Source organism: Blennius ocellaris (assembly GCF_963422515.1).
Source record: "Blennius ocellaris genome assembly, chromosome: 8".
NCBI lineage: Eukaryota > Metazoa > Chordata > Actinopteri > Blenniiformes > Blenniidae > Blennius > Blennius ocellaris.
The window spans coordinates 5755646-5770283 of NC_137657.1; the positions used below are offsets into that span (position 1 = coordinate 5755646).

Below are 14638 nucleotides of genomic sequence, written 5' to 3' on the forward strand. Positions count from 1 at the left end.
AATTTGTAATTCTTGCTTTCAGATGTTTTTCCAGCTGAACGGATATCGTGGAAAAGGTGGTGTAATAAACTGCCTCGGGAAAGTGGGATTTCTTTTAGCGTTTTGAAAAGGCAAAAATACAGTATTTTATTTTGATACCTTGTGTTGCTGCTGTATTTTATAGCTTATTTTGATACATTTTAAAGTTGTGTTATTTGGGTATATTATTTGGAAACTCCTCCCCTGTCTCCACCCGACTCCACCAGAGTCCGGTTCTGCAGCTTTCCTCCTATCAAAAGGCAGTTTTTCCTTTCTACCGCGTCTTCGGGTGACGGTGTTGTTGTTACTTTGGAGCTGCTCTCCAAATAAAATGGAATTCAACTGAAGACCTGTCATGACCAAGCTTGGCCTGCAGGGGTCTCTGCAGGCCGCTCTGCTGCTCTGCTCCATCTCCTCCACCTCCTCCTGCACCCCCCCCCCCCCCCCCCCCCCCCCCCTGTGTGGGAGAGGGGGGTTTCCCCCCAATATAAAGCCTTGTGAGCGGGCTGTGGGCAGCAGAGGCTCCCCGGCAGCGGCAGGAGGAGCAGGGTTGTGATGAAGGTGATGACGGTGATGAAGATGAGTGTGTGTCCAAGCGGAGCTGAGCTGGATTCAGTCCGTCTGAGCTGAAAGTGGAAACTTCTTCTTCTTCTCCTCCTTCTTCTTCTTCCTCTTCACGTGAAAAAGGTAAAAGTATTTGTGCAGGAGGAGCCTCCTCCCTCACTTTCATCACCATTCCATCACTGTCACTTTCCTTTAATCATATTTCATCACAATGTCTTCTAAAACACATTTTATCTCCTTTTCTCGCATTTTCTGTGATTTTAATCATTTGTTGGAGTCACATTTTCTCAAATTTTGTCATATTTCACCCAAATATTCATCACATTTTCTCTTTTAAATCAAATCCTTGTTTTTCTCAAACACATCTCTCCCTTTTTAATCAAATTTCTCTTTTTAAATCACATTTCTGTCTTTTCAGTTACACAATTTTGTCTTTTTGACATCTGTCTATTTTTACACCCGTCTTTTTAAATCACATTTCTGTGTTTTCTTCTTCACATCTGTCATTGTATTTAATCACATGTCTTTTTTTTTCCCCCCATCCGCTTTCTGTCTTTTCTTTTTTTTTTTTATTCAATCTTTCTTGTATCACAGCCTTGTTATCACAGGTCGCCTCAGACTGTCCCTCAGCTGCTGGTCTGTCCCCCGCAGGACCTTTCAGTGTCTCTGGTCATTTTTCTTTCCAGCCGTGTGAAGAAAAGAAAAGCGTCTCAGCACATCTCCTGTAAATCTCATTATTATTATTATGCACGTGGAGGCAGGGTTTCTTTCTTGTCCCTCTGCCGGTTTAAGGAGCTCAGATTTGTCCTCTCGCAGCTTCATCAGATCCTGAACGTCCCTCAGTTCAGGAAGATGAATGAGCTCGTTGTGTCTCCTGAGAGTTCCTTATATATGTGTGGAGATCAATCACACAGCAGTTATTTAGAGAGCCCTTAACAACAGTCAAGGTGAGCAAAGTGCATTCCAGTAAGAACAGACAGTGAAAAGAGAGAAAGAAGAGAATTGAAATAGAACAAGAATAAAAAAAACTTGATGGAATCAAAATAAAATCAGATAAATGTCACTGCGTATTAAAAGCCAGTCTGAATAGACGTTTACTGTAAAACTAATCAAAGGTCCAGAAACTAAACCAGTTAACTGATCCAACTTTAGTCCGAAGTGACTGGAACCAGGTCTAATGAGAGTCTGGACCTGGTTCTAAACTAGTCCCCGACCAAATCCAGCTCTAGAACCAGATGGAGTCACAGTGACTGGAGTTCAGGTGTTCTTTTCACTGATCGTTTTCATCCACCGTTCACTTTGCTTTCACACGCCGGGACTTCAAGTGTCCGAGCATCATGGGTTCTGTGGTGAGGAACAGCGACGTCTGGTTCTGTTTTCGCTGTAACTCCCATGGTGCTTTGCTCTTGTGGCATTTCCTGGTGTTTGAGTCCAGATCAGACTGGGATTAGTGTCACTGTCTGCTGCTGGTTGGTAGGATCTGTTGTTCTCTGCTGGGTTCTGCTGGTTCTCCTTCAACACTGAGGTTCTCAAGATTCAACACTGAAGTTCAACACTGAGTTTCTTCTCTGAGTTTCTTCACTGAGGTTCTCGAAGTTCCTCACTGAGGTTCTTCACTGAGGTTCTTCAGTGAGTTTCTCGAGGTTCTTCAGTGAGGTTCTGAGGTTCTTCACTGAGGTTCTTGAGCTTTGTCACTGAGGTTCGCAAGGTTCTTCACTGAGGTTCAACACTGAGGTTCTTCACTGAGGTTCTCAAGGTTCTTCACTGAGATTCATAACTGAGATTCAACAGTGAGGTTCTTCTCTGAGGTTCTTCACTGAGGTTCAACACTGAGGTTCTTAACTTAGTTTCTTCACTGAGGTTCTCAAGGTTCTTCACTGAAGTTCAACACTGAGGTTCTTCACCGAGATTCAACACTGAGGTTCAACAGTGAGGTTCTTCACTGAGATTCAACAGTGAGGTTCTTTACTGAGGTTCAACAGTGAGGTTCTTCACTGAGATTCAACACTGAGGTTCTTCACTGAGGTTCTCAAGGTTCTTCACTAAGGTTCTTCACTGAGATTCAACACTGAGGTTCTTTACTGAGATTCAGCAGTGAGGTTCTTCACTGAAGTTCAACACTGAAGTTCAACACTGAGGTTCAACAGTGAGGTTCTTCACTGAGATTCAACAGTGAGGTTCTTCACTGAGGTTCAACAGTAAGGTTCTTTACTGAGGTTCAACACTGAGGTTCTTCACTGAGGTTCTCAAGGTTCCTCATAGCGTTCAGCACTAAGCTTCAACACTGAGGTTCTTCACTGAGATTCATGACAGGTTCTTCACTGAGGTTCTTCACTGAGATTCTTCACTGAGGTTCGTCACTGAGCTTCAACACTGATGTTCCTCACTGAGGAATCATGAACAACAGCTCGTCTCTCATATTCATGACGTACAGGAAACCAGCTGGAACCTGGTTCTTTTGGCTCAGTAGTTTCACGTGACGCCGTCGACAGCAGCAGATCAGAGATATAATAATAATAATATATAATATATTATAATATCCAGAGGAAACTCCCAGAGAAGGACTGTTAGCGGTGAGCATTAGCATCCTGTCGGAAACTCCCTGTCTGTTGACTCACTGCCACAACAATTCATTCACTCATTCATATCAGTCCCACTTAGACCAGGACCCTGTAGTCCTGGTTCTGATCTGGTCTGAGACTGGGGGGGGGTTATGCTGGTTTTGTGTTTTTCTACTCTTTAAAATGCTGATTACTTGCTTTTTATTGTGCAGTTTCCTCTCTCTCTCTGTGTGTGTGTGTATTAAGTTCTAATTAGAGGTTTTTCTCTCAGTTGTTTCATGTGTTTGGTTAAATTATCATAATATGATTCACACACACAGAGCTGTGTGTTTTTGTGTGTGTGTGTGTTTACTGTAAGTGCTTTACCTTCAGGGAGCATCATCAGTCATCTGTTTGACAAAGAGAGCAGCGTTAATGACATCATCACTCATTTCCAGTGTGTGCGTGTGTGTGTGTAACCAGTGCGTCCCCCCTTGTGTTTCACACAAAAAAAAGAAGCCCCCTCGTTTGTTTGAAGACGGTGTGTGATGTGGTCCCCCGAGGACCAGGCCAGCTCCCTGAGGTGTGAGACCTGCAGGCTGTTTACCTGGCGCCACTTTGAAGACCCACCAGAACATCCAGCGTCCTCCTGTGACGATCTGTGGCTCTGCCGGTGGGGCGCCTCGCTCGTCCTTCCCTGCTTTCTTTTACACTCAGACTGAAGAGCAGTTTGTTCCGAGTTGCTCGACAGAGCAGCCCCTCTTGAATTGGTCCTGGCGGTCACAGAGGACATGAGACGGGGGGGGTCTCCATTCATGGAGTATCTGGTGGATCAAGGACGTGATCAAACGTGAAGGGGGCGTGTGGAGGTTAACCATCAAACCGTGTTTCTCAGAGCCCCACTTAGATCACACTAAGCGCTTTCTGCTGGTTCATTAAGATCCACCGATCCAGAACGTGAGTGTGGAACCTGATCCGGTCCACTTAAGGACCTGATCCGTGCTCTCAGATAGCCTCTTCCTCCTCGTCTCACTGCAGGCAACCCGAGCTGCAGAATTATTCTTCCTGTCAGACCGTATCTCTGACCTTATCCTCCTCTTCCTCCTCCTCCTCCTCCTCTTGATTAGGTTAATCACATGATGTTAATGGAGTGATGGCGGGAGGCGACTGGCCCCATGTTGGAGATATGATCTCTTCATCCTGACACAGCAGATTAGAACGTCCTGTCATGGTGGAGTTCAGCAGATAGAGGAGGAGCAGCAGGAGGATGAAGAGTGGTCCTAAAGTTCTTCTGTCCTGAAGCGAATGCTGTGTCTGTGGTCTGAACTGCTCTCTTTGCATTTCATTCTGAAGTTTTCAGTTACTATTGGACTTGGTGTTTGTCTCCTGATGGACTCTTGACCTGTCCAGGACTACCTTCCCTCGCCAGTCGTTAGCTTTGATCAGCTCCAGCGCTCCGTTCCCCTGAACAGGATACAAGTTGTTTAAAAGATGGATAGATGGAGTCACTGTCAAGAAAACTGATTGAAGAAAACCTCAAACACACACAAATCAGTGTGAAATCATTGGCAAAAGCTTAAGAGGATTTAAAAAAAATGTCTCTTGTGGCAAGAAAGACAAATCACTGTATAGCCTTGATCTGAGGATATCCTGGAATTTTCTAAAATCCACAGTCCAGCTCTTTATAAGGTGGAGTAAACAAGAGCTGTGTTTAAAAATATGTGCAGGTAGAAGTCTGTCCCTCAGCCAGTCCGAGGACAGACTGTCCTGGGAACACAGCTGGTGACAATCCACACAATGTTTGATTGATAAGATGCAAAAACAACTTCTCTTGTCTCTATTGATTGTGAACTTCCTTCCTGGTCCTCTTCAGTCACATATTTTTTGGGAGTGCTTCAAATAATCCTGACTAGAAAAATTGACAAAATACAGTTATTTATTTCAAGTGTTGATAGAAAACATCGGAAATTATGAGAAAACATTGGTGGTTATCGTCTACCTCTGATGGCTTCTTCCATGGTTCCTCTGGTGAACAGCAGGTGCTGCAGTTCCTCTGGTGACCACCAGGTACTGCAGTTCCTCTGGTGACCACCAGGTACTACAGTTCCTCTGGTGACCACCATGTACTGCAGTTCCTCTGGTGACCACCAGGTACTACAGTTCCTCTGGTGACCACCATGTACTGCAGTTCCTCTGGTGACCACCAGGTACTACAGTTCCTCTGGTGACCACCAGGTATTGCAGTTCCTCTGGTGACCACCATGTACTGCAGTTCCTCTGGTGACCACCAGGTACTACAGTTCCTCTGGTGACCACCAGGTACTGCAGTTCCTCTGGTGACCAGCAGGTGCTGCAGTTCCTCTGGTGACCACCATGTACTGCAGTTCCTCTGGTGACCACCAGGTACTACAGTTCCTCTGGTGACCACCAGGTACTGCAGTTCCTCTGGTGACCAGCAGGTGCTGCAGTTCCTCTGGTGACCACCAGGTACTGCAGTTCCTCTGGTGACCACCAGGTGCTGCTGCGATTCCGACTTTACTCCGACTACGGTTTCCTGTTTGAATTGACACTGAAGCCAACCCGTGTTCTACTTGACATGTTGGAATGAACTCTCTCTGCTAGCCCACTTCCTGTTCCCTCCTGTGCAGACTTCCTGTCCCGCCCTCCAGCATGAGTGACATCTACGAGTCGGCGGCGAACTCCCTGGGCCTGTTCAACAGCTCCTGCCTCACCAAGGTGGAGCTCAGACTCACCTGTAAGGGAATCTCAGACCGGGACGCCTTGTCCAAGCCCGACCCCTGCTTCGTCCTCAAGATGCAGTCCCACGGCCAGTGGATAGAGGTGGGTTGTCAAGGCAACCACACACTGTGTTCTGATTGGCAGGTCTGTGTGGAGCTTCTTCACGGGTGGGGTAGGGGGTGGGGGGGTGGTCCGTCACGCTTGCTTTATGGGCTTTTTTTTCCTGGTGTTTTTCAGGGGTTTGAGGGTAAAACTCATCTTTTAAATATGATTCAGTGTGGTTGGTGTGTGTAGCTCTGCCAGCAGCGCGACCTGAAATGTGTCCCAGTAAACCACTTTGATCCCCACTCAAATCTGTGAAATATGCGTAAACACCTCCTGAAACTGTGCTTCTCTCCAGATTTTGAAAATCATTTTTCGTGTCGGTAATGACTCGAAGCAGCTGTTTGAAGCCTTTTTACACCTCAGCCTGAAATCTATTGCGACTGTCGACAGAAAAAAAAAATAAGAAGTGTGAAGTCACTAAAAATCAGTTTATAACTCATCTTTCAGCAGCTTCACAGTGGTTGCTTCTCTGTGGTTCTGTGACACGGACACGACGAGCTGTGAAGGTTGAAACCAGGCAGGTGAAGTCGGTGGAAAACCAGTTTAAAGGCGCCGCGTCAGAGAAGGGTGATGCAATACTCCCTCTATCCACCAGGGAGCAGCCTTTCTTCTGTTCTCGGAACGAGAGCAGGGACATGCATAGACTGGCTCACTGCACACCCAGTGGTGCTAAATGGTATTACAGCACTGACATCAGAGGAAGATGCTCTATAATCTGGACGTCAGGTCTTCGAGGAAGAGACAGATTTACCAACGGAAGTTGGTGAGAGTGGGCGTGTCCAGAGTGTTTCCTCACTGTGACGTCCTGGTGGTTCTTCAGTGGAGTTACTATCTCATGACATTTCCTCACTGAGCTGTGGATATTTCCCCAGGGTGCCCTCCATCATCTCATCCCCCCCAACAGTAAATAGATGAGCTCTCCTCTCCTGTCAGTCACCAACCGGCTCCTCTTCCCTGCATCTACTGGGTTCTACTGGCTCCAGCTGTCCACATCTGCTCTTACTGTGCTCAGTCACGCTCATCTGACCAGCACATGATTGATCATCTCCCAGACTGATTTCTATTTTAAAAAGAAACGGTATCGCCTCTGTGCTTTCAAACTAGTTTCAAGAGACAAAGTAAAACGTCTGATTTTCAGTCAAAGGATGAGAAAAACCCGTGAAAAGTGAAGAAGAAGCAGCAGTGTGGAGAAGTTCTTAATCTCATCTCTCTCAGACCGAGTCTTTATTCAAGTCTGATTGTGGGCGTGTGACAGGAAGTCAGCTCTCAGCCAATCGGGGGGCGAGGAGTGTGAAGAATGTCGTGGTCATTTCACTTCAGTATACAAACACTTGAGGATGAATGTGGGACGAGGCGAGGAAGTGGAGGACTAAAAATATAAAGTGGGACAAACCACACACACACACAAACACACACACACACACACACACACACACACACACACACACACTGTCCAGCATCTTTTTGCTATGCATCTTTGTATCTCTTTGTACTTGAACGTCTCTTTGAAGTTGGAGGAGAGGAAGTCTGGTTTCAAGGACTCGTCAGAAGCCTCCTCATGGCCACTCAAACCAGGAAGTCCCCCTCCCCCGCATTGCTTTTATGCCCTCCTTATTGTTTGACTTCTTTCTGCTTATCGCAACCTTGTGGATCGGAGGTGTGGTGCACCGACAGCTACCTCTGATCACCTGTGGGGGCAGTGTTCAGTACACCTGAAGCGAGGGCTATTATTCTGAAGATGTCTCCTGAAGCTAACGTGCTAACGTTCCGTGTCTCCTGCAGGTGGACCGCACCGAGGTTCTCCGCAGCTGCGTCAACCCGTCCTACTCCAAGGTCTTCACCCTGGACTTTTATTTTGAAGAGGTGCAGCGTCTGCGCTTCGAGCTGTATGACATCAACCTGAAAGAGGACGACTTCCTGGGAGCGGTGGAGTGCACGCTGGGACAGGTCAGAGACGGAGACACACACAGTGTATTGTGTAGTACCACCTCTGTCCACTGGGTGTCGGCAATGACTTTTTCTCAGTTTTCTCAGTCTGAAGAGACTCACTGCCCCACCTGCTGGTGCAAAGTCATATTACACCCTGAGCCGTCTGTGACCAGCTGGTTAGCTTCTTAGCTTTAGTAGATTTCTCTGCAAACTACTGATGAGTGTTTTAAGTAAATGAAGTTTTTAGTAAATACGTCACATACTGAGCATTTGATGTTGTTTGTCAGTAATCCAGATTGATGTCAGTGAAAATGCCCCCCCACAGTGAGTTAGCAGCTAATGCTAATGTGTGTAAGTGGACGAGTGGCAGCTGCAGAGAAAATGTGCTGATAATTCATCAAATCTGAGAGAAAGAAAGTCCCACAGGTTCTCTTCACGTGAATCTCGGACGGCAGTGTTGCCTCCCGATTTGTTCCTACACGCCGTCTTTGACTTTTGCCGCTTCTGCTTCTCGTTTCAGGTGTCTTGCCCTCCCTGCCCTCATGTTGCCCCGGTGTGCTGCCCTCCTTCATTTACTCCCGTGTCCTCCTGTCTCGTCCTCTCAGACTTTGTTCTGTGTGCTTCGTGTTTCGGCCTTTTGTTCTCGTCTCAGTGAGTTCTCCGGCTGCTTTTCAGAGCTCCTTTCTGTCCCGCTCTCGCTGAGTTTTGTCCATTTTGGTCCAACTCTCAAGCCTTTCTTTTTTGTGTGTGTGTGTGTAATAAGTCCTTTGAACTCTCACAGATGTCTCTGGAGTCGTGCTTTTGATTCATCTGCATTTCACTTCCAATTTCACCAGAGCCTTTTTTTTTTTTTTTTCAAACTTAAAAGGAAGAAATATAATGAATCCAAGGGTCCAGTAGGAAGAAAAAAACATTTTATGACCAAATACAAAGCCTGAATGTCATCAGTGATGAGAGAAAGATTTCAATTCAACTTTAGTTATGCAGCTTCAAACACAACACAGTCATCTCCAGGCACTGTTACAGAGGACGCCATTCTATATCATCTGGACGTCGGTTGAAGTTCCGTCAGTTAAAGGGAGGAAGAGGCTCTATAATCTGGATTATCAGATATTAGATAATGATAGCAGCTCCATTATTTGAGCTTTGAGACGTAATTTGACCTCTGGGTCGTTTGCACGTTTGCTGCTTTTTCAGTTCGTCTCGTCTTCAGTTTCTCTGTTCTTCCTTCTGTTCTCTGCGTCTTCAGTTCCTTCTGATCTTCAGTTTCTCTGTTCTTCTGTATCTTCAGCTCCTCCTTTCTTTTTCTCTCTATCTTCAATTTTTTTCGCTTCTTCAGTTCTCTGTCTCTTCTGTCGTTATCTGCAGATCATCTCTCAGAGGAAACTGTGCAAAGCTCTGCTCAGACCAGGAGGAACCGTGGGGAAGGCCATCATCACGGTGAGCTCCACCCCCCGTCCTCCTCGCTACACTTTTCCTCTCACCTCCTCCCTTCAAGACGTAGTTACGTTCCCACCTTTTACTATGGATTATTTCCCAAATCTCTTCATGGAGGTAGAAAACCTGTGTTCTCCTTCTTCAGGTATCCACAGACTGAGAGCTGATCCTCCTCTGATCCTCCTCTTTTCTCCTCTGATCCTCCTCTTTTCTATCTGATCCTCCTCTTTTCTCCTCTGATCCTCCTCTTTTCTATCTGATCCTCCTCTTTTCTCCTCTGATCCTCCTCTGAAAGGGCTCCTGATCAGGAAGCACCATCGATTTATTTAAACCTTTGTTTCTGAGCTCCGCCGTTCACTCTCTGCGATTCTCCTCCTCCCTCGTCTCTCCCTCCCTCCCTCCCTCCCTCCTCCTCTATCCCTCCCTCCCTCCTCTTATCTCCCTCCACACCTTGCTTTCCTGCTTCAGTCTTTCCTGACACATTTCCATGCAGACCGGGATTTTTCTCTTTCCCCTTTATTCTCTTCTTTTGGACTCTTCTTCTTCCATCCATCACTCCTCCTGCTCCTCCTCCTCTTCACACCTGATGTTTTCCTGATTTTCTTTCTGCATCTTTGAGAAAAAAACTTGTGAAATGTTGCCTTAAAAAAAAATGTGTTTTAGGTTTGTGCCACGGATTCTGGCGGTGAAATGAACCGTGATCGTGCCAATTTTATATTACTTTTATATTCAGTTGTACATTTTCCATCTATTTTTATTGAATTCCATATGTTAATATTTATATTTTTGGCGTTGGCCGAGCCTTGGGAGCAGAAATTTGTGCCAGAATGTGTAAAAAAAGGTGTATCCTTGAAGTAGTTTCTTTTTTTGGCATTCTTCATCTGCTTCGTGTCAACTTGAGCAAGTTTTAGAACTTGTGATGGAAAAAAACATTTCACAATCTGGAGAAAGATCATTTTAATCCGGATTAAAAATACCCATTAAGATGAACAAGACATTATTTATTAACCTAAATCAGTGCGCGCGCGTGTGTGTGTGTGTGTGTGTGTGTGTCTTTGACGAGTGTGTGTGTTCAGATCACAGCAGAGGAGCTGACGGGAAACGACGACTACATCGAGCTCTCCTTCAGTGCCAGGAAGCTGGACGATAAGGTGACAGCTCCAATTTCAGATTTCATTACTCGGCATCGCGCCGTCTCCGTTGTAAAGTCGTCCTGTTACTATTTCGCTAAACTCAGTGAGAGTGTGTGTTTGTGTTCAGGACTTCTTCAGTAAGTCGGATCCGTTTCTGGAGATTTACCGGCTGAACGACGACGCCACACTGCAGCTCGTCTACAGAACCGAGGTACGAACACACCAAGTCATCCGCAGGAAACCTGAGTCAAAGCTCTGGAAAGATTTCTTCACATTCGTGTGTGTGTGTGTGTGTGTGTGTGTGTGTGTGTGTGTGTGTGTGTGTGTGTGTGTGTGTGTGTGTGTGTGTGTGTGTGTGTGTGTGTGTGTGTGTGTGTGTGTGTGTGTGTGTGTGTGTGTTCAGACTGTGATGAACAACCTGAATCCTGTGTGGAACACCTTCAAAGTATCGCTCAACTCTCTCTGCAGCGGTGACCACGAGCGGAAGTTGCAGGTACGCATGCGTGTAATAAGAAACCTGAACGTTTTTTCTGTTTGCCCTCTATAGTGGAAATCGACTATATCTGTGTGTGTGTGTGTGTGTGTGTGTGTGTGTGTGTGTCACCAGTGCACTGTGTGGGACTGGGACTCGAACGGGAAGCACGACTACATTGGGGAGTTCGAGGCGACCTTCAAAGAGATGAGAGGAGCCATCGACGGGCGACAGGTGAGACGCCGACAACTCCGGAACACGGGCCAGTGACCCTGAACGCCTCTCATGATGTCACGGCGTTGTTGGTCGTCGAGGTTCTTGCTGATTTGTTGGTTCCCAATTGAGTTACATTGACCGTGGAGCTGAAGGAGAACCAGGAAACGCAACAACCCGACGGTCAGTACAGACTGATCATGTGGACGTACAAACCTCACGAGACAACCAGGAGGTTCTAGTTTTCAAGATCCACTTTCCAATATTCCGACAGGTACCTGACGTACGGCTCAAACCCAGCTGTACACGCTGTTAGGGCTTTTCCATAGAGGTCGAACGGATGCGTCCCGTTTCCATACGTTTACACACCATTTCAACGGATTTCGCTTCACAAAAGTTTCACGTTCAGACGGCAACGTTTTAAGAAGGCTGTCCACGTCCCTGTAAACAATGCAGTTTTCAAGTTAGGCCACTAGTTGGTGCTGTACGTAACAAACGCTACGCTGTAAATGTTGACGTCCCGTTAGATGGCGTTTCGTGGTCATTTTGGTCCGCTTGGTAATAAAATGTGTCTCCACATGTGATCCAGGTGATGCTGCAATAAATGTACACTTAATTGACTATTTGAGGATTTGCTCACACTCTTCAAAATATAGCGAATCGTTTGAACTAATCTCTTCAAACACGTCTCGTTCTCAAAGGTTTAGGAAAAAAACGGAATCTGCTGGACCTCGGCTTGTCACAGTCACGGGGGTTGCAGGTTTGATCCCCTTGTGGACGTTCTCAGTCGTTCGCTCGATTTTAGCCTCCTATGAGCTGAGTCGCCAACGTGGCCTCAGCTCACACTGTGAACCCTGCCCTCCGTAAGGTCCTGCAGCTCCAGGTTTCCATGAACGCGCCAATTAGCTTCCTGACCGGCCTTAAAGTGGCTCCTGTGGGGCTCAAACTGGAAGAGCGCCTTCTGACAGACGGCATTAAGACGCGGCGAGCTAATGAAGACCCAGCTGTCAGCGGAGTGCCGCTAATTAAGCAGCTCCTCGCCCGCTTCCAGAGGAAAACCCCCGACGATGACCAGACACGCTCGCGAAGGAGAGATTCCTCGGCAGAGTCCCAGCTGTCTCATTATCACCGAGGACGTGCGGTGGAGCAGTGTGATGACCGTCAAGCCGCCAAGCACGCCGACATCGGTGGCTTCACATCTCCCAAGATGTTCAGGAAACGCCGTCTTCCGTCAGATCCTGGACAAACTGAGCTGTCCACCGTCCGTGGACACAGCGTGAGGACCGCCCATTACCAGAGCTCAGGTCCACAGAACAAAATGATAACTTAATAGCCATTTAAGAATACCTAAGGCCCAATCCCAATTTCCTTTTGTACCCCTCCGCCTACCCCTTAGCCCTCCGCCTCCACCTTCACCTTCAAAACGAGGGCAAAGGCAAAGGGGTAAAAGTTTCAGCCCTTAGATTTGGGACCCCCCTCTCCCTCTGCTCAGCCCCGCCCCTCTCCCTCTGCTCAGCCCCGCCCCTCTCGCTCCGTCTCACAGTTTTGACATCATAATACGGCGCCGATACGATAATACGATGTTTGTTGATTTTCCAGCAGGAGCATCGTCCTGCCGTCCCAAATTCAACGTGTTGCAGCAGCTTGGCTGCTTTGTTCCCCCATGAAGGCGAAGAAATAGACAGAGACATGGATTATTTCAGTTTTTGCACTGTATTTGGACTTCAGAAATAATTCCTCATTCACCATGTGAAAGCGGAGGAGCTTCCTTGTTTGCTCGGGGGTTCCTGTTTTCAAAACACCCATATTAGAAAACTTTGGAACTCTACAGTGTAATAATAAAATGTTATAACACGGTCTCTACCAAACATATACACACAGAAGCTACATACGACACATGGCAGCGCTACTGCCGCTCTTACTAGTATAAAACACAACAGGTTTATATAACTTTAGAAGCGTATATATGTGAAATGTGAGTCCTTCGGCGCCATGTCCTCCTACCCCTCTGTTTAAAGTGTGCATCTGTAAACGCTCCGTTTCGAGGGGTGAATAGCCCTTCCCCTCACCCCAATAGTGAAATGGGACACCCCTCAGACTCTCGTGAACATGCATTTCAAAGGGGTAAGATTAAGGGCTAAGGGGGAGAAATGAGACGCAGCCTTAAAGTGACTAAAAATTTCAAAATACCAAAATCTGTAGGCACGCACACCTTGAGTGTTGCACAGTTGCTCGTCAGTTAATTGCTTGCTGCCAGGGTTTGGTGGGTGTGCTGCCTCAAGGGGCAATGGCAAGCAAAAACACTGCACGCAAGAAATAGCAATAAATGTGACTCCATAAAGGTGTTGGTGAGGATAACTCAGCTACAACATGCAGCTTGATTATCCAAACATGTTTTTAAAACCCCGGTCAACAACGGCCCTGTTATATCTGGTCTGTACTGAGTTAAAATGGAACATTCCATTGTCTATGGTCCCTCCAACATAAATGAAGTTAGACAGTTCAATGACTGAAATAAGAACAGGATGATACAGTCTATGGATACCGTCTGTTGTGACGATGGGCAGTCCATCCTTTGTGGTGCATTCACTGTCCGTGACAACTGTGGAATATTCCAGTGCCTGTGGTGAGTTCACTGTCTGTAATTACTGTGGGATATCCCAGTGGCCACTGGGGACAATGGGACAGTTCATTGTCTGCCTCCTTTATGACTCCAGTGTCACAGAGGAGAAATTCTTCTTCGTCCCTGCAGTCTGACAGCACAGGAGGAGGAGGAGGAGGAGGAGGAGGAGGAGGAGGAGGAGGAGGAGGAGGAGGAGGAGGAGGAGCAGGAGCAGGAGACATATTTCACCTCCTGCACAAAGAGCAATAAGGGCCCATGGGGAGACCACCTCTCAGTTTTTATTTATGAGCCTCCTCCTGCAGTTGACAGCTCAAACAAGAGGCCCCCTCAGAGTCCACAGACCCCCCCCCCCCACACACACACACACACACACACACACCGCCCCGTCCATCTTCTTCAACTCCCCCCCCTTCTCAGTCCTGACTTCATACCTCCTCCCTCCTCTCCTCAGTGGCCTCCTCAGACAGGAAGTGTTGTGTGGAGAACGTGGTTCTCCAGGTTCCAGACAGTGGCGTCATGTAAACTGTGCGGTGGAGGAGTCACTGGTGTGATGTCATTAGTCCATCGCGTCAGTTCATCTGTCGTCTGTTTGGAATCACAGCTCAGAGCCAGAGGAGGTCTGGAGGATCCAGAAGAAACCAGGAGAACCTTTCTGTGTTTCAGGTTCTGGAGAAACACGACAAGCAGCCCACGCCACAAAGCGTCATGGGATTGAACCATGGACCAGGACATTAATGTGTGTGTGTGTGTGTGTGTGTGTGTGTGTGTGTGTGTGTGTGTGTGTGTGTGTGTGTGTGTGTGTGTGTGTGTGTGTGTGTGTGCGTGTGCGTGCGTGCGTGCGTGCGTGCGTGCGTGCGTGCGTGCG

At 47.2% G+C, this 14638-nt stretch overlaps 1 protein-coding gene across 1 annotated transcript in view; it reads left to right on the forward strand.

Moving 5' to 3' along the window:
• Positions 1-575: 575 nt before the first annotated feature.
• Positions 576-14638, forward strand: part of cpne4a (copine IVa) — a 20288-nt gene continuing 6225 nt past the window's right edge. Inside the window, exons 1-9 of the mRNA XM_080500341.1 lie at positions 576-705; positions 1177-1306; positions 5771-5963; positions 7749-7913; positions 9264-9335; positions 10409-10483; positions 10593-10676; positions 10869-10958; positions 11073-11203. Of these exons, the coding sequence (XP_080356467.1) occupies positions 5793-5963; positions 7749-7913; positions 9264-9335; positions 10409-10483; positions 10593-10676; positions 10869-10958; positions 11073-11203 (788 nt within the window). The 5' untranslated portion in view covers positions 576-705; positions 1177-1306; positions 5771-5792. The remainder of the gene's footprint in view (positions 706-1176; positions 1307-5770; positions 5964-7748; positions 7914-9263; positions 9336-10408; positions 10484-10592; positions 10677-10868; positions 10959-11072; positions 11204-14638) is intronic.